Raw genomic sequence first — 21,030 nt, 5'->3', positions numbered from 1 at the left:
AGGACTTTTCACACAATAAAAATAACTGCTCTGTTAATCAACAGAAAATGTCAGTTAAACTTCATTAAAATACCACTTCAGTACGACATTTCGTTGTATTTGCATGAACTGCCTTTGTAAGAAAAACAATATTAGTACTTTTTCAGAAACTAACAGGAAACAGCTAATAGCTACACTTAGTCTGTACTTACCAAAACATATTAAGACCACAGATTACTCCATTTGTCAGCAATATGTTGCTATCGTGTTATTACCTGTAACTAGATTTATGATCCAAATATATTTCTTTGATCTCAATATCTTACTTTCAAGAATGTTTGCAAACTTAAACTGTTGATGATTGCACAATGTAAATATTAGGTTCCTGTAGTTGAAATTCCAATCTGTACCAAATAGCTGCACCATCACTAATACAGCCTACTTTCACCACCATAACATCGCCCAACTTCACCACTGCCTCAGCGGATATGCTCCTCAAACCCCTACACAAAATCCATGCCTTTGCTACCGCTAGACTTGATTATCCTAATGCACACTTGTCTAGTCTCCCACATTCTGCCTTCTGCAAACTTCAGGTCATTCAAAACTCTGCTGGCCATGTCACAAAGCACAGCAAGTTCATCTCACCAAAGTCCTCTGGGTTCGCTGATATGCACTGGCCCCTGGCAGTGCACCCCACCCTTTTATTTATTTTCAGTACCCACCTTGTGTATTCCTCCTGTAGCTTATTGAGGTCGGTCACAAAAAATTTGACTCTAAAATTCAAGTTATATGGGGATCCTCCTACAATTAAAGAAACAGCATTTTATTCCAGAACCACATGCTTGAATTATAGATTTCCAGCAACAAAACAAACACAATGGTTTTACTTACTTTTTAGCTGCTTTCTGACAGATTTGTTTGGATCTAGCCATCGCTGTAAAACAGTAAAATAAATCACAGCCTGAAATCGAGCAAAGCAACAATTCCTACTTAATTGACTTACATACACCTGTCAAATAATTACTTAAGGCTGTGGAAGCCAAAGAATAAATGGTTTCAATTAAAAAGACACTGGTGGGATTTACCGCACAAGGAGTCAGCCCGCCATTGGCCGGTGGCGGGATCTTCCGGTCTCGCTGTTGTCAATGGGGTTTACTGTTGAATACACCCCTTGTCATCATGAAACCTTCGGCAGGGGTGTACTATTAGCGGGACCTGCAGATCCCATCGGTGTGAACGGCCGGAAAGTTCTGGCCAATATATACAAACATCACCGTGAAGTACATGTTCTAACGCAGAAGGGCTTCTTAATTTAGACCTTTAGAGAAGTGCTTAGTTAGTGAGACAGCATTTCTCAAGTAATTCCTTTGTCAAATGGTTCACCAGTGACCGGGCAAGGACATCAATATTGTGTTGAAGCATAATACATTCACCTTAATTTTTCTTCTGTTGTCTGTCTCCCTTGCCTTGAAGGGTCTCAAGAATAGGAAGGAGGAAAGTGCAAAAGGACAAACTACATATTAAGATAGCTACTGTCTCAAAAATAAATTTCCTACAGTTTTTATTTATTCATGGGAAATGATCATCACTGGCTAGGACAGCATTGAATGTCCATCCCCAATTGTCCTCGGGAAGATGGCAGTGAGCTGCCTTCTTGAGTCGCTTCAGTCCACGTCTTGTAGGAACACCCACAGTACAGTTAGGAAGCCATTTCCCTTAACGTGCGCAGTACAAGGTTCAACTTGAAATACTATTCACATAACACATGCAGCTATAATGTTATTTTTCAACCATGTTTATTATTCTGCATTGAAAAAATTCTGGTAAATTGTGATTTAAGCTATTCAAACTATTCTACACATTTTGTAATTTGAGGGATAATTTCTCCCCAGTATATAAGCAGACACTTTGTTCAGCCCAAAACTGCATCATATGCTTCAGAATAGTTAGATTCATCCCCATAAAAGGCGCATTTAGCTACAAGTCAGTATTTCTCAAAAATTGCAATAAACAATGCTTCGACATGCCTTTTAAGAAATTTGCAGACAATTGCTGTAATTTTGTTCAGATGATCATCATTCTTGTTTGCATCCAAGGCTTCATTTTAAAGTTCCTTAAAAGAGGAGGCACCCCTAATAAGATCATTTGCAAACATGGAAAGTAATCTGGCCAATTTTAGTTCATTCACCCAAAGAGGTCATAACTCCACTGTAGCATTGATTATTTCTTAAATGGTTACAGAGATATGAATTAGGAGCAGGAATAGGACACTTGGTCCCTTGAGTCTGCTCCACCATTCAATAAGATCAGGGCTGATCTGAATAACCTCAATTCCACATTCATGGCTACCCCTGATAGATTCTTGATGAGCAAGGGATTGGGAAGTTATCTACCAAATTCATAAAACTGTTTCCACTGCCTCTACAGGAAGAGAGCTCCAAAGACCCATAATCTCCAAGAGAAAAAAATTCTCATCGGTCTTAAATTACTCGATCCCTAATTTTTAAACAGCCTTTTTGTGAGTCAAGCACTAGGACACCATGATCATGCTGCACCTCAGAGTTCTGTAATCACTCACCATTTCAATAAATGCTTCTTTTTTATTCTTTGTGCCAAAATGGACAATTTCACATTTTCCCACATTATACTCCATTTGCAGGATCTTTGCCCACTCACTTAACGTACACCTTTTTGTGGCCTCTATGTCCTCTTCACAACTTACTTTCCTACTTATCGTGTTCAGCAACTTTCGAAGCCATCCCTTCATCCAAATTATTTATATAAATTGTAAACAGTTGAGGAACCCAGCACCGAACCCTGTGTAACCACTTGTTACATCCTGCCAACCCGTAAAAGACCAGTTTGTGCCTACTCTCTACTTCCTGTTAGCCAGCTAATCTTTCATCCATGCCAATATGTTACCCACTATAACATTAGCTTTTATTTTCCACAACCTTTGATGTGGCACTTCATCAAATGCCTTCTGGAAACTTAAGAACAGCACATTCCCCTTTATCCACAGCACATTACTTCCTCAAACTCCTCCAAATAATTGGTTAAACTTAATTTCCCTTTCACAAAACCACGTTGCCCAATTACCTTGAGCTTACCCAAGTACCTTGCTATAACTCTGTAAATTCTAACATTTTCACTATGACAAATGTTAAGCTATCTGGCCTTTAGTTTCCTCTCTCTTCTTGAATAATGGAGTTACATTTGCTATCTTCTAATCTAATGGGACCGTCCCCAAATCTAGGGAGTTTGGAAAATTAAAAGACCCTAGGATGAAGTTCATCTGGACCCCAGTTCCTGTCAGCCCACAGCTCCAATTGATTCAGTATTTCTCTGGTGACTAATTTACTTCTTTACAATTCTGTAACCTCCTTCAATCTTACAATCCGTAGAGAACTCGGTGTTTCTGGTTCTGGCCTCTTGTACACCACCCATTTCCTTCAGCCACAACTGGCAGCTGCTATTTCAACTCTGACAATGCCTCCCTATACCTTTCTGCATCTCTTTCCTTACTAAAGGCACTTCATAAAAACTCTTTTTCTGATCATGGTTTTAGCCAAATAATCCAATATCTGTGTGGCTCAGTGTCAATCTTTCTCTAATTGCACTCTTATGCAATGCCTTGTGACATTTTACTATGATTGACCATACCATTTTTCTCCAACGCCTCTCCTCTCTCAGGCTTCCATCCTTACCCACTAGTAGCAAGAGAACCATTTATATGGGTTTATGCTCTCTATCTTGCATAGCTGTCTCCAGAGTCCCCAAAGATCCCCTTGGCCAACTCCAAGTTCTCAGCTACATGCTGCCCCTTGGCGACATTGGCAGGATTTTCTGCACACCTTCGTGGAATGTTTCGTGGCAGTGGAGACAGCCCGCCATTGGCGGGATCATCTTATCCTGCCGCTGTCAACAGGGTTTCCCATTCTATGCACCCCATTCCCCCCGCAACACCGGGAAATCCACGGTGGGGGGGGGGGGGGGGGGTTTGCCATTGGCAAGACCGCAATATTCGGCCAGAAAATTCCAACCATTATCTGTAAACATACACACCAGCTTTACTTCACTACCTCTCTCAACCCTTCTGATCTGTCACATTGATTACCCAACATGCAGCACTGAATAGCAGAAATTTCCTTCAGCTAAATATTGACTTTGATCTCTGCTAAAAACTGTTTGCTAGCCACTAACACCAGCCCTCTTCTTGGCAACTGCCCGAAGCTAAACCAGACCATCTACAACCTTGGTGTTGTACTTGATGCAGAGATGAGCATTTGTTCACGTACCCACTCCTTGGCCTAGATCTCCTATTTCCACCTCCACAATATCATTCGATTCCACCTCTGCTTCAGCTCATATGCTGCTAAAACCTTCATCCAAAATATCGTTATCTTTAAACTTGACTATTTGGCTGGCTTCCTATTTTCCACCTTCCATAAATTCAAATGCATTGAAATGTCTGCTGCCTATATCCTAAATTGTAGGAAGTCCCATTCATCCAATATCTCTGTGCTGATTGACCTACATTGACCTAGCAATACTTTAAATTTAGAATTTTCGTTCCTGTTTTCAAATCCCTCCATGACATCATCCCTTTCTGCCTCTAGCTGCATTGACCTGGCCAAACTTTTTAGGTCTCTGCGCTTCTCAAATTCAGGCCTCTAATGCCCCATCACTGGCAGCCAGCCAAATAGTCAAGCAGCATATGAGCTGAAGCAAAGATGGAGGCGAGTGATGTTATGGAGGTGGAAATAGGAGATCTAGGCCAAGGAGTGGGTATGTGAACAAAAGCTCATCTCTGCTTTCAGCTGTCCAGGCCATAGGCTCTGCAATACTCTTCCTAATCTCCTCTGCTTTACTCTCCTCCCTCAAGAGCCTTGTTAAAACCAATCCTTTTGTCCAAGCTTTTGGTCACCTGTCCCAATATCGCTTTATGTGACATACTGACCAATTTTTATCTGAGAATCGCTTCTGTGGAGCCTCTCAAGACGTTTTTAGAAGTTGCTATTGCTAAAGGTGAAATATAAATGCAACATACTGTTGTGCTACTGCAGTTTAATTTTAAGTAACATTAGTGGAGATGGTGGTGTAGTAGCAATGTCACTGGACTAGTAATCAAGAGGCCAGGTAAATGTGCTGGGAACTTGGGTTCAAATCCCATTATGGCAGATAGTGGAATTTAAATTCAATTTAATAAATCTGGAATACAAAACTGATCTCAGTCATGGTGACCATGAAAACATCGTAAATTGTTGTAGAAGCCCATCTGGGTCATTCTTGTCCTTTAGGGAAGGAAATCGGTCATCCTTACCTGGTCTGGTCCACAAATGACTCCAGATCCTCAGCAATCTGGTTGACAGTAAGTGCCCTCTGAAATGGCCTAGCAAGCCACTCAGTGCAAGTGCAATTAGGGATGGCCAACAAATGTCCTTGCTAATGACACCCAGATTCCATGACAAGAATAAATGTAAAACAAAAATTTACCAACAGAGTTACAAAAAGCACTTATTCACAACTGCTCATTGATGCTTTGTTTATAATCCACCAGGACAATCTGGCTGCTGACCTTTTGGCAGCCTTGGTTCAAACATGGGAACGGGCTGTATTTCAGAAATGAAGAGGAAGTGTTTGCCATGATATCAAGGCACAATTTGACCGAGTGTGGCACCAAGGAGGCCCAGTAAAACTAAAGTCAACAGGAATCAGTGGGGTGAGGTCAGGACTCTCCAGTGGCTGCAGTCATAATTGAGACAAAAAGATGATAATTACGGTTGTTGGAGGTCAATTATCTCAACCCATCATTGAGCCAAACTGTTTTATCTTCTTCCTCAATGACCTTATGATAAAGTCAGTGGTAGGGTGTTCCACTGAAGATTGTGTTTAGCTCAATTACAATTAATCAGATTTAGTGGTATCAGCATTCCAGGTCTGCCATGGACTTGTTAGGCTGAATGGTCTGTTTGTGTTATATATCTTGTGTATATCCGAGTTCTCGACCAACAACACCCGGTAGTTTGCTATTAGCCAACAACTTAACTGAACGGCAAATAAATAATCACAGTGGCAAGAGCAAGTCAGAGACTGGGTTTGCAGCAGTGAGTGGCCACCCCAAAATTTTCCAAAGCCTCTTTAGCACCGAAATGACAAGCATGTTGAAAGAGGTCCATACCCTCCACCAGTGCGCCATTGGCTACAATGGGTAATGTTTAAAGGATGCACTAAGGGATGCAAAGCTTCTTCATTCGCACTTCCAAAGTCCATGACAACTGCACCAGGGACAGGACAATTCAATCACCTCCAGTTCCCCTCCAAGTTGCGTATCATTCTGACCTGGAATTATATTGGACATTCCATCATCACTGGGTCAAAAGTCTCACCCAGCCGCATTTTTGAAGCAGTTTCACTGCATGTACCAGTGATTCAAGAAGGTGCCAATTTTCTCAGGGTAGTTAAGGATGAGTAATAGATACTAATCTTTTCAACTATGTCCAGATCCTTTTCCTTTCACATTTAGATCAGAAAGGAACTTAGCTACAAGTATCTGAGTAGTGAAAGTTTATGGGGGATTATGGAGCATAGGGAGGAAATGAGATCCATTTGTCACACACATTTGTCACATCCAACATTTATAGTTGGATGGGGATAACCAGGCAGTGCAAAATATTCAATGTGACAGTAGTAAGTTTTAACAGAACATCAATCAGTGCAAAATAGACAGTTAAGTGAGTACTTCTTCATGTTCATGACAGACCACTTTATATTACACCATTAGAATTGCTAAGTCACACAATGATCGGCCAAATATGACATCAAGTGCGCACAGCACAGGTATAGTATAATTGCTAATTTATTTTAAAGAAGTGCATTAATCTAGCCAGGGAAGCTTACACTCTGGTCTGGTGTTGCCAACAGACGCATAGCAGAATGTTAATGCAGCAGAATGCTTGAAGTTTTAAAAAAAATGTAATCAGCTCATTTTTAGTCAAAAAAGGCTTTCATCTTGGAATGGCTAACATCAAAGCACATGGATTTACATTCACCTGAAGTAGCAAACCCACATGAGAGCATATTTTTCATTTTAGTTACCAGTCAATTACACGGTTTCTGAACTTCCTCCAAGTGGGGACATTGAAATCAATACTCACAGGGCTGTCTGATGTATCATCTGCCAGCTGCAAACCAAAGTAGTCTCGTTCAGTCAGATCAAGGTGTCTGAAGACTAAATCCAATAAGATATGCCCCTGATCGTGTTTCTGGAAAATCAAAAATCGAACAACCATAAACATCTCTCAAATAATGCGATATCGCATCACAAATTATTATTTTGTTTATTCTTTGATGGGGTGTGGACGTCACTGGAAAGGCCTGCGTTTGTCGCCCACCCCTAATTTGCCTTGAATTGGCTATTTCAAAGGGCAGTCAAGAGTTAACTACATTGTTGTGGATCTGGAGTCGCATGTAGGCCAGACCAGGCAAGGATGGCAGATTTCCTTCCTTAAAAGAACATTAGTGAACCAGTTGGGTCTTTTTAAAAAACAATCAATAATGTTTCACAGTCACCATAATAGAGGCTAGCTTGCAATTTTAAGATTGTATTAATTGAATTCAAATTCTACTAGTTGCCACACGTAAGCTGGCCTAGATTTTAGATTTTGTCTTAGTAGGATTTAGTTTGCTTAAGGTAGAGTGGTTCCAGTTCACATAGATTTTTTTAATGAGCCTTGCTTAGAAGTCCGGATGGACCTATGGTTGAAAGGTAATTTGGATTCAAGGGGAGCTAAAAGTTCTGTGATTTTGAACGGGTCAGGAAATAGAAAAAACTGGGCTATTGCCTAGCGACGGTGATCAAGTGACACGGAGACACAGAGAAAGATAGGGGAGAGTACAGTCAGAGAGAGAAGTCAGACTTTTCAGAGAAAAAGTACAGGCTAGTGGGACGGTAGTTACCTGAATAGCCAGTTATAGGACTCAGTAACATGATCAGTTTGCGATGTTGTTATTGAAACAGCAAGTTTAAAGTGTGGTTAATGTTACCATCCCAACTGACAATACTGGATGAGTCAGATCCCAGTGTAAAACCTGGGTTATTTTTGGGTGTCTCTGTGAGAGAGGGGAATTGAGTGAGGATCAACTGAATGCTTAAGAATTCACCAGAAGAAAATCATTTGCACATGTGCTCGTCCCAAGCAAGTAGTTTTTGTGTTAAGCTATTTGTAACTCTTCACTGGTTTGAGTGTCTAGGAAAAGGGACATTGGAAAATTGAATCATCATCTTGTGCTCGTTATGAGATCATTCTAACCTTTTTGTCTTGTATAATATAGTTCATTTTTCTTGTTTTAATAAATATTTTACTGTGTAAAGTTCATCAGCAGACTCCTGTGAAATTGTTCACTAACTTCCTCCCCACCGTTTCTAAGTTGGGTCTATCAGGCCAGGTTTTACACTGGGATCTGACTCATCCAGTATTGTCAGTTGGGATGGTAACATTAACTTGACAATATTTAAAGGCTTTTACAACATATGCATTCTGCAGCAGACTAACAAGGTCAAGTCGCCATAAGTAATTAATCAGGTAGCTAATAAAGGTTAGATTCAAATTATTTTTGCTAACCTTCCTATCTGTATTTTAAACATGCTGTGAAAATATCTATGGGAAGAGAACCATACAATCAGGACTACTAATCACATAAACCAATGATAGCCTGTGCAGTAATAATGCCCTAATGAATAAGGAGATTACACAACTAAAGATAAGGAAAACATCTTAAAATACTCCATTGTCTTCATATTTAAGACAATGTACACAGATGAAAAAATCCAATGGCATTAATCCGTACAACATTATTGATCAATATGGTTAACAACAACTTCGAATTAAGGTGAGGCAAAGCCAGAATTTAGTATAAAATATGGTTTTGGGGACCATTTTGTGTGTACACCAAATGATGGGAAATTGGTTGTGTTGTATGTTCTTGGGGTCAGAGGCAGAATTCCTGCCCGTGCGAGAACCATAATTGGAGCACTGTTCCCAGGGGTAGAGGCAGAATTCCTCTCAGTGTGGGAACCAGACAGTACTGTGTGCTTTCAGGGGCAGTGGAAGAATTCCTGTCAGAGAGAAGGCCTTGAAATCTGTAATGATATACATTTTGCTCTTTATTTTCTTTAGTTAATTGACAAGTGCACTGTTGTTTTATTTTATCCTTTATGAAATTAACTTTAGCAATATTTGTCGTAGTATTTGCTTGTTAGTTATATCTCTTATCGAACTAAAAGAGTTTGAGGTTAATTTGGGATCCAGTAATGAGACTGCAGGCAACTAAATTATATCAAGTCTATATGGCATTAACCATATAGACTTACGGTTAATAAGTCTATTAACCTTATAATAGGTTAATTATAGGATTACTAGTCCAGTGGTATTACGACTACTGACAATCTCTCAACAATTAAATTAAACTTCAACTTGAAGATCATGCATGCTCCAATCACATGCATGTATTTTTATGTACCATTACTATCGGGAAAGTGAATCTGAAGCATTTTAAGACCATAAGACATAGGAGCGGAAGTAAGGCCATTCGGCCCATCGAGTCCACTCCACCATTCAATCATGGTTGATTTCAACTCCATTTACCCGCTCTCTCCCCATAGCCCTTAATTCCTCGAGAAATCAAGAATTTATCAATTTCTGTCTTGAAGACGCTCAACGTCTCGGCCTCCACAGCCCTCTGTGGCAATGAATTCCACAGACCTACCACTCTCTTTTGATTTTGATCAATAGTTCACACTCCAAGCACAAAAACAGATGGCATGTACCTTGTTAGAACAAATCCAATTTTCTTGGTAGCAGTTAAAAGTATACTATAATCAACTATGATGGTAAAGGACTACAACTACTTTATTCTTTCAAATATCATTTATTCGATTGTGCAAACAATGTTCAATCTACTTGTCATAAAAACGTTACATCTCTATATTAGAGTAGTTTAGGAAGTGGTCCAAGTACTGCTCTGGCCCGCTGCCAACTGGTGGGACACAAAGATATCACATTCTATTGACAGACAAGAGCATCAAAATGGCAGCTTTCAAACATCACATGAATTCATAGTTCAAAGAGAGGGGAGTATTATCTTACACCAGACCAGACTTGAATTCCATGTTAAGTGAAAGTTTTCTAAACCACTTGCATGATTCTAAAAACAAGGCAATGTTATGTTTTGAAGACCACTTTTGGGTATGAAGGGAAAATAAGATACTATCCCAACAGCCCTGCGATATGGGCCTCATCGTGAAACCACAACTTGATCTCCCTCCCTGCTGCTCTGGCACCTTCTCCCTTAAACATGTCACCTTATTCCACCCCTACTGCCTCTTTTCTTCAATTCTTTACCATCCAAATCCCATTGAGATTCTCCTTGAACTGTGTACTGTAGAACTTTTCATCCTCAAACTTTGTACTGGAGAACTCTTCTTCCTCAGTGATTTCAATCTCCATCTCAACATATCATTCTCTCATTCCACCTCCTGTCCACACCAAATCTCTCCATTTATAAAAGTTAACATTTCAACCATATGATCTTAATGGCCTCTTTACTCTCCAAGTCTTCAAATACAAGATCTTTTCTGATGACTGACTTGTTTTTCCCCACTTTTCACATTGTTCTACAGCTTTCAGCTTTCCAACTCCACTATTTATTCTTGAGGGGGAATAAACTCTCAAACATTTCCATCTGCTCTATCAAATTAAAGCTCCCCATTCGTTGGACTTTAATTCTCCACAAAACCTCTGTAGCTGTGATCTGCTAAGCTACCCCTTCACCTGCACCTTTGGTATCAAAGTCCCCAGTAAAAGCTTTACTCTCTCCAATCCCTATCTTTGTCCAATTTATGACCCTTATCTTCACATCAGGTGAAAGTCCAAAGGGCACAGAGATTTGACAGAATCTTGCACATTATTAGTTTGGCCATTAGCGCAAAGCAATATCCTCCAATCACCCCACCACACCCTTCACTCACCATCACTGCCCAAAGTATTAGCTCAGGTATGTTCACCCAGAGGAATGAGAGAGCAAGCAGAAGACAGTGCACCAACTGACACATCAAAAATGAGCAGCAGCTGCTGGTGTGGCATAAGAGGAGGAAGATGTTGCTGGCCATAGAATCAGCATCACCTCGTGGGCAGAGCAGCCCAGGAATCGAGTGCCCTACTCTTAAAACAATACTAGCAGAGAATCAAGCTTTAGAAGTTACATCAGATAGCAAACTGCAGACAGCAAGTTCAATGAAACCTCCATCAGTAGGATGGGCTGTGCATCAGAAAACATGTGGAGATACCGGCGTTGGACTGGGGTAGACACAGTAAGCTTCCAACACTTGGAGAGCGTTCTCCAAGGCGGCCTTCACGACACATGACAGCGCAGAGTCGCTGAGCAGAAACCGATAGCCAAGTTCCGCACACAAGGACGGCCTAAACCGGGATGTTGGATTTATGTCACATTATCAGTAACCCCCACAGCTTGCCTCCTGGACTTGCTGGCTGTCCTGTCTGGAGACAATGCACATCTCTTTAACCTGTGCTTCATGCTCCCTCCACTCACATTGTCTGTATCTTTAAGATCTGGTTGGCTGTAGGGATTTGCATTCTAATCAGTATTCTGTAACTTGATTTTGTGTCTCTGTGCCCTGTTTGAGAGCAGATTTCCACTCCATCTGACGAAGGAGCAGTGCTCCGAAAGCTAATGGTATTTGCTACTAAATGAACCTGTTGGACTTTAACCTGGTGTTGTTAAAACTCTTACTGTGTACACTCCACACAGACAGTCACCCAAGGCCAGAAGCAAGCCTAGGTCCCTGGGCGCTATATGGCAGCAGAGCTAACACTGTGCTATCATGCAATGACAGCAACAGTGCTCTGGCATCGTTCCCCAGAGTAGCCGATTAAAAGTTCCAAAGTGAATTCTGTGTTTCATCCATGCATGCTCAAATTGTTGCAGAGGTCAGACATGCCATGTTGGAGAGAACTATCTCATGCAGTTTCAATAGGTTTGTCAGCAGTAATTAACAACCACAAGGTGGGATTTTGCTGATTTTATTGACACCATTAGGCTTGTTCTCTTGATCAGTGGCCCATTTTGAGTCAGCACTCAGTGGAGTTGTGATGCTATAAAAACAGAAAGTGCTGGTGTGACAGTATGCGTGGAGACAAACATGTTGCAAATCCGTATGATTCTTTTTCATAGTTAAAGAAAGGGAGAAATGTGATGGATTGTAAGAACGGGTGGAGCAGGTGGTCAGGGATAGGTTAGAGCACAGGAGACTGGACAAAGATATTTTGGGCACAAGACAAAAGGAAGTGTTAATGGTGGTGCTCAGGTCTGAAGAAGGCGCTGATAGTGGCATAAAAGGTAAGATAGCTGAAGGTATTAAAAGGAGAACAAATGTCTGTGCTCTGTGAAAGCAAAACTTAACAAGAATACAGATGGCCCTATGTGCGAGGGAGTGGAGGTGTGTTGGGCAAAAAAACTGGATATGAAAAAAAGGATCAAGATGGAAGAAAGTTCACAGCAATAAGTTCAATAACTTCAAACCGAGTCCAAGATGATACCAGACTATCTGAATTTTTCAGCATGTTCTATTTTTATTTCAGATCTCCAGCATCCACGGTATTTTACTTTTATTTTAATGCCATGATGGAAATCAGTATTGGTGACAGGATTTCAGAACAGCGCCAAATGCTTGTGCCATCATCCCCCAACCCCATTAAATTCAACTCCTTCCAGTGCTGCACATGTAATAAAAATTTGTATAAAAGTCTGCCCAAGTCACATCCTATAACAGCTTACAGCACAGCCACAGAAGGATGTAGGTGCTCTAAGACAAGGTTCACTTCAGTCCCAGAGGCTGTTATTGGAATCAGTAGCCAGTCACCCCAACATGCTGCCACTCAGATATTTAGAAGTGCACATTACCCAAAGTCAATGATGTGGAGATGCCGGCATTGTATTCCAAGCTCTCCAATCACTTGATGAAGGAGCAGTGCCCCGAAAACTCATGATACCAAATAAACCTGTTGCACTTTAACCTGATGTTGTGGGACTTCTTACATCACCCAAAGTGGCATTGAAAGGAACCTCAATAGTATGAAGGGTCTCAAATTACATTCTGGCAGCAGTGAAGTTGTGTATGCACAGATCATTCTAGAAAAGGTACAGAAGTTGTTTTCGATCGATGGCATGAATGGGGTCTTTGTGAGTTGTTGTCTGGAGAGAAAACACTGAATGGCACTATATTTGTGCGGTGAAAAGACTGTTAATACATCAAAGATACAGTAGTTTTTGCAGAAGAGCGGCACAAATCTCTTGCAGCTGGTAATGGACAGCCTGCTCCATCCTGTTCAAGCTATTGCTGCTCTCTTCTAGATTCCCTTGGTACTTAGAGATCATTTCTCTTTACAGCTATTCATGAAGCACTTTGGAAGTTTCCATGTTAAAGGTGCTTAATAAATTGCAAGTTGTTAGTTCATGACTTGACCACATTGTACCAATGCTTAGTTCATGAGCCACAGATGTGGTAGAAAGCCTAGAAAACAATGAGAGGCATGCGCTTTTGGATCAGAAGATTTCACCCAGAGAGCTGTCATCAAAATGCAGTCATAGCAGCTCCCAGAAAATAAAGTATTCATCTCCATCATATGGTTCTGCAGGTTGCTTAGAGGCTGCACACAAATAAACTGGATTCCTTTACTGTTGGCTTGAGATGGCATTGATCAAGGAAATTCTAATGACCAGAAGTACTATCTAGGGCTCTCTGGACCTTCAGGGATTCTACAGCCCATCACTGAAAAAAGGAAACAAAATAACGTATCCTGGACTTGTTTAATGAATCTGTGCTCAGCACAGTGCCTAATATTACTGGCCCCAATGGTAGCATGCAGTGACCTTGTAGCATTAAGTTACAGAAGAAAGAAGTCCTGACCTGGTATCAGTGTTTTACACGATGAGTGATGATAGCCATATTTGGGCATCTTCATTCCAGTGGTGTAATCTGCCCAGCAGTGAGAAATTTGTGAATTTATTATGCATCCATAATAGGTGAAATGTGCTGAATGACACATGGGTAACTTCCTGTCCCAAAAGATTCAAGTTAACATTTGAAGGAGCTCAGCACCTCAGACAAGGATGACTGTCATCATCAGACTCATAGTTCTGAGTCTGACTCTAATCTGAATGTTGTGAGAGAATCTCAGCTGGTTCCGCAAGTACCGGGAAATGTGCTCTTACAAAATCTTTCCCGACATCTGCATCTATACAAACATTGGGCATTTTAAGTCTGCCCATTTTATATACCAACAATATTTGCAGTTGGCCAACAGAATTCATAGATAGTTTAGAAGTTCCCTGGAATTTATCTATGCCTATTTGAGGACTCTCATGTATGAAAGTGAGGACAATGAATTGGCTAATTCTCCAGGCTCATCTTTCGACACATGCTATTCAACATTGCTTTATGCAAGACTCAACATGTAGCCCCCTCTGACATAAATCTATCACCACTCATCTAAGAGTCCTTTCTGGACTAACTGATTTATTTAAATAAATTGAGAGCAGTGTGAACATTTTTAATTTCACACATTTTCCCCGAATAATCCCAGCACGAGATTATTCGGGAAAATGGCCAAAGTACACTCAGTGACAAGTTATTCGGAGTATCTTAATGGCATAGTGTGTTTTAGGGAGGCAACTCCAGCTAAAGACCTAGACAGTTAAAGGTACTGCCACCAATGTCACAGTGTTTACAATCGGGGATGCTCAAGAGGATAAGTCAAAGTTGTGAAGTAGGAGATTACAAGATAGGAAGGTGCAAAGTCATGGAGGGATTTGAAAACAATGATAATTTTACAAGTGAGATACTGCTGCATTAATAACCAAAGAAAGTCAACGATTTCAGGGTAGACATGACCTGGTGCAAAGACATGTTCAGCAGAGCTTTAGATGATGGAGAGTAGATTGCAGGTGGCCAGCCAGGTGTACATTGGAGTAGTGAAGGCTGGAAGTAACATAGGCGTGGATTAACAAATGAGGTCGGGGTGGAGTGGGGTAATGCAGGAGGTGGAAAAAAGTGGTATTAGGTGACGGATGCGTGGGCGGAAGCTCATTTCAAGGGTCAAATATGCCACTCAGGTTGTGAGCAGTCGGATTCACCCTAAAAGTAATAGAAAAACAGTGTTATTAAGTATAGTGCATAATATTCAACTCTCAATTTATTCCTATCAGAAACAAGCAGAAGGATGGTGAAATTCAACAACCTTGGATGGGTGAAGCTTAATAATAATAATGAAATCTGATTACTGCTTAATTACACTCTGACTTTCAGGACTTTAATAAAAGGAAAGCAAAATACTAGTATAGCACTTTTCATGCCATCAATCTGTCTCACAATATTTTACAATGACGACTATTTCAATAAAGCACTTTGTTGGTTCTTACAAAGGAAAAAGTAGCAATTAATTTGCGAATAGCAAGATCCCACTAACAGCAATGGGAAAAAGGATTAAATAATTTGCTTCATGACGTCAGTTGGGGGATAATCATTGGGTGTAATACACTACTCTCTTGCTCTTCCTACATTGGGTTTTTTTAAACATTTACTTGGCAGTGGAGACAGAGCTCCAGTTTAATACCATTTCCAAAAGGTTGAAGCCCCAGACTGGGAGCACCCTCATTGTCTTCTAGGGGAACTTTGTCTATCACTGACTTGGCTTTACAAGGAAGCAGAACCTGCGAATTCCATAGCACCAATCTAGCTGTGAGAAATAGAGTGGCCAGTGACATCCTCCAGAATAGCGGACAGTTCCCTGATAATTCCGTCTCTAACTCCCAGCCCATAACCCTTTTAAGATTCCACCCCCCCCCCCCCCCCCCCAAGTCATAAACGAGGCAGAGCCCTGTGTCAATGGCAGGACAGGGCTACTCTCTGATTCGGAGTAGGATGGCAGCACAGGCAGGGATCAAGGTGGAGGTCAGGCTTGGACAGGGATCGGCCAGGAGTTCGTGCACACACACATGCCAAGCTCATCGACAATGAGGGCTTTTTTTGTATTCATTTGTGGGACATGAGCATCGCTGGCTGGCCAGCGTTTACTGCCAATCCCGAATTGCCCTTGAACTGAGTGGCTTGCTAGGCCATTTCAGAGGACAATTGAGAGTCAGCCACATTGCTATGGCTCTGGAGTCACATGTAGGCCAGACTAGGTAGGGACGGCAGTTTTTGACGTTCAATAAAAAATATTGCTACAAGTAAAGCAAGCTGTAATAAATTTGATGTAGAAGTTCCTTCTAATGATTGGATACGCATCCTGCACATGTTTGTGGCAACTGATGCCTATTGGTCTCCGACAAGAATTTGAGTATTCAAATAGCACCATGAGAATTGGCTGTTTTATTAAATGTTTTTATTCAGCAGTTTGTAATCAAATTTCAACCATGTCAAAGTGAGCGAGCTTTAGCATTCAAATAGCATTAACATTCAAAGATTTCCTGCTTGAAAGAGTTTTCATCTCATGTTTTGAAACAACATGACTCATTTATATAGTGCCTTTAACATAATTAAAATATTCCAAGGCACTTCACAGGAGCATTATAAATTATGGCATCGAGCCACATGAGGAAATTATTTGGTCAGATGGCTAAAAGCTTTGTCAAAGTAGTAGGTTTTAAGGGGAGTCTTAAAATGAGGAAAGTAAAGCAGAGATAGGGCACTTAAGAAATATTATAAAAAGTCACTTAAATGTGAAAATGTAGTTTGACATTCAGTGATACTCCGATGAATTATGCTGCATATCCTTTAGCTGGTTATTTGTGTTTATGCAAATTTGTGGCTTGTTTTGGCACCTTTAATACTAGTAACTCAGCAACACATCCTGCACGATGGATGCCTTTCACTAAAGTTTTATTTCTATTGGCCAGCATGTCATTTTAAGCACTGACTAAGCTATGCCAGTGCTATCTTCTGAACTATCTCCATTTAATTAAAGAGTTGGATTCAAACTTGCTGCAGCATTGGTTGGTTATGTGCAAAGAGCAAACTTTCTTGACCTCAAAAGTGGAAAAGCAATTATGAGGGTCACTAAACACACAGGAATACATGAAAGAATAACACGTGGCCAAATATAGCTACTAAAGGAAAAGGAAGAAAGTTGGAACGGAATAACAAACTTGTATTTATTCAGCATCTTTCATATCCTTAGGGTACTTCAAAGCACTTCACAGCCAATGCATTATTCGAAGTAATCATTGCTGCTTTGCTGGTGTATGCAACAGGAAGGTCCATTAATGAGATCATTTTGCTTCGTTGGAGTAAGACGATAGAAGGATTTGGCCAGGGCATCAGGAATACTCCCTGTTCCTCAAATTATTCCTCAATTATTGTCAAAGTCTCTTGCACATATTCCAAGTAGATATGCCATTTAACATTTCATCAGAGAGCCTACAATAATAATTCTCTCAGTGCTATACTGGAATGTTAACCCAGATGGAGGGTTGTACTGGAATGGGGCTTGAGTTCATGACTTTTCTAACTTAAAAGCAAGAATGCTTCGAAATGAGCCAAACATTCCAGCAAAAAAACTTACAAAAGGAGGATTTGGAAAAATGCACTCAATTCCTGACAAGACTAAGCCAGAGACTAAGAAACAAAATTCAAGTGAAGCAACAAATTAAAAGATACGTAAATAAATTTTCTTTATTCAAAACAAAACAAAGAACAAAGAACACCACAGGAACAGGCCCTTTGGCCCACCAAGCCTGCGCCAATCACGTTGTTTTATCTAGACCAACCGCCTGTATCCCTCTACTCCCTGCCTGTTCATGTGACTATCCAAATAAGTCTTTAATGTCGCTAATGTGTCTGCCTTAACCACCTCACTTGGCAATGCATTCCAGGCCCCCACCACCCTCTGTGCAAAAAACCTTCCCCCGCACATCTGTACTGAACCTCTCCCCACCACTTACCTTGAACTTGTGCCCCCTTCTAATTGTCATTTCTGCCCTGGGGAAAAAGCTTTCAACTGTTCACCTTATCTATGCCCCTCATAATTTTATAAACTTCTATCAGGTCACTCCTCACCCTCCGTCTTTCCAGGGAGAACAACCCAAGTTTATTCAATCTCTCCTCGTAGCTAATACCCTCCATACCAGGCAACATCCTGGTAAACTTTTTCTGTACTTCTTCCAAAGCCTCCATGCCCTTTTGGTAGTGTGGCGACCAGAATAGGACGCAGTATTCCAAATGTGGCCTAATCAATGTTTTATATAACTAACGCAATTTGCCAACTTTTAATACTCGATGCCCCGGCTGATTCATTACTTTAAACTCGTCAAGTATTGATGCACATATGCTGACAATTTTTGATAGATCCATGTGATCATAGGCTACCTGGGACACACGACATTGTGCACAAAGTTCAGTTTTCTTGTTTGGCTATTTTTCCTGAAGTGAAAAGCCCAGTACAAGATTGTCCCATGTCAACAACTCAGCCATATGAAACAGAAGCACAAGAACCTAGCTAGCTGATGAAATTAGCCAAGAGTTTTGATTTTCCAGCTTCTGACTAACCTAGGCTTCTCCCATTGACAGTCTAGAAACTTTATCCCAAACTATGATACTTGCAACAAGAAGCAAATAACCTTTAACTGTGAAAAGAAATGTGATTCAGGTCCTAAGGTTTTATGACTTGGAATGAGGAAACGATTTGCAGTAATGACTAACTAGAATGTCACAATGACAATGCAATATGCATGTTAAGCACAGCGATTCGCAACACATCTCAAAGAAAAATAAACCTCTACAGTCTTTAAGGAATGCAGAAAAAAATCACGGATAACTTGCAGCAAGGCTCAGGCTACTGGTAGCTTTCCACTAACATAAGTCATTTTACACTTCACCTCTGTGGGAACATTTACCATCAATCAAGTGAAAGGGCTTTCTCTGATGTACTCAGGATACATGTTCCTGGGGCACATGTTTAACCCTCCATAGACAAAAAAACCATAGCATTCGATTAATTTCTTTTTGATAGATCTTTTCATTGCAATAGAATGATTTTCTTTCTACAACGCATCCATTTTGGTAGGAATAACAGCAAAATGGACTACTATTTAAATAGTAAAAAATTGCAGCATGCTGCCGTGCAGAGGGACCTGGGTGTCCTTGTGCAGGAATCGCAAAAAGTTGGTTTGCATGTGCAGCAGGTAATTATGAAGGCAAATGGAATTTTGTCCTTCATTGCTAGAGTGATGGAGTTTAAAAACAGGGAGGTTATGTTGCAGCTGTATAAGGTGCTGGTGAGGCCACACCTGGAGTATTGCATACAGTTTTGGTCTCCTTACTTGAGAAAGGATGTACTGGTACTGGAGGGGGTGCAGAGGAGTTTCACTAGGTTGATTCCGGAGTTGAGAGGGTTGGCATATGAGGAGAGACTGAGTAGACTGGGACTATACTCATTGGAATTCAAAAGAATGAGTGGGGATCTTAAAGAAACGTATATGATTATGAAGGGAATAGATAAGATAGAAGCAGGGAGGTTGTTTCCACTGGCGGGTGAAACTAGAGCTAGGGGGCATGGCCTCAAAATAAGGGGGAGCAGATTTAGGACTGAGTTGAAGAGGAAATTCTTCATCCAAAGGGTTGAGAGTCTGTGGAATTCCCTGCTCAGAGAAGCAGTTGAAGTTACCTTGTTGAATGTTTTTAAGGCAAAGATAGATAGATTTTTGAACAGTAAAGGAATTAAGGGTTTTTGTGAGTGGGCAGGTAAGCGGAGCCGAGTCCACAAAAAGATCAGCCATGATCTTATTGAATGGCGGAAGAGGCTTGAGGGGCCAGATGGCCTACTCCTGCTCCTAGTTATTATGTACAAAGCATTCTTCAGGGATGGCACCTAATCAAAAGGTTCCGTTACTGCAAAAATTATAAGGCTGAAAAAAAAAATCAGATTGCGGCTGAAAGTTTAAGAATTTAGTTACAAGAACATTCAAAAACATGAAAGTTTTAATCTTCATACAGAATATGGAAAATTATGTCATTGCACTAAATATTACGTTGGTAATATTACATTGACTGTTATGTTATACTTAACAAGCCATCTCTAATCAATTTCCCCTGTAGAATATGAACCAGTGAGTTGAAAATCATGTGGCTAAAAGTATCAATGATAAATATCTAATCCAAAAACAAGGCAGTTACGCTCTCGCAACATGTGACCTAAAATCAGCAGGATAATTACTAAACTTTGTATTTCCAAAGCATGAAGGTTGCTTTTATTTTTGTATTTACCAATGTGACAGGAGAAACAGGAGAAACAGGATTAAAACTTACCAGTAGTATTTAAACCTTTTCAGGCAGGTTAAAGCAGTGGAATTCCAGAGTTAATTCCCTTCTCTCCAACAAAAAGATTGTTGCAAAATAAGTTACTTTCAAAGCACTGTACGTGGGAGGAACTGCAAAGGTCAGCACCAAGTGTCACTAGGTCTTGTTACCAGTGCTTAACTGTTGCACACAAGTTGACAAAATTGCATGCAAATATAACCCAAAACATTACAAGTACACGCGAAGCTCAGGACAGTGAACCACGAAAACCGTGATGGCCCTAAGCTTGCATAATGACAGTTGATTAACTTCAATGTTTGTTAAATGAGCAAACACTTGTGTTTATATACAGAAACACCCAATGTGAACAGTGGGATGTTACCTCAAAATCACAGGGGATTTCCCCTCCAGCTCCCATCTGCAGGTCAACATTCACAACCAAAATGTAGCCACAAAAAAAAAGGATAAATGCAGCATGGTGCCTTCTAAATGTACACAAAAGTTGAACGGCAGGCTGTTATTCGTGTGACAAATAACAACCACTTCAGCAAGCAAGAGCATGCCAAACAGCAATGGAATTGTTCCTCAGCATGGAGACAGTACATCCCAGAGCGGAAACTAATAAAATTGATGGCTGGTTGAAAAACAACTTGGACCTGGAATTTCAAGTTTGT

General features: G+C 40.6%; 1 protein-coding gene across 11 annotated transcripts in view; it reads right to left on the bottom strand.

The window, feature by feature from the left end:
* Positions 1-21,030, bottom strand: part of ptpn4a (protein tyrosine phosphatase non-receptor type 4a) — a 233,746-nt gene that overhangs the window by 143,901 nt on the left and 68,815 nt on the right. For 10 of the 11 annotated variants that reach the window (XR_013499489.1, XM_078227896.1, XM_078227897.1 and 7 more), the window contains 3 exons: positions 7,140-7,247; positions 874-916; positions 705-783 (listed from right to left, as the gene is read on the bottom strand). Coding sequence is in view for 10 of the 11 variants with exons in the window: in XM_078227896.1 (XP_078084022.1) it covers positions 705-783; positions 874-916; positions 7,140-7,247 (230 nt within the window). In the remaining variant the exon portion in view is untranslated. Of the gene's footprint in view, positions 1-704; positions 784-873; positions 917-7,139; positions 7,248-14,953; positions 15,197-21,030 lie in introns of those variants that run through there. The other variant, XM_078227905.1, reaches the window with a different exon arrangement.

This window comes from Mustelus asterias, chromosome 14, assembly GCF_964213995.1.
Source record: "Mustelus asterias chromosome 14, sMusAst1.hap1.1, whole genome shotgun sequence".
Taxonomy (NCBI): Eukaryota; Metazoa; Chordata; class Chondrichthyes; order Carcharhiniformes; family Triakidae; genus Mustelus; species Mustelus asterias.
The sequence above is the reverse complement of the archived record's forward strand: the minus strand, read 5'-3'. Positions and strand labels throughout refer to the sequence as shown.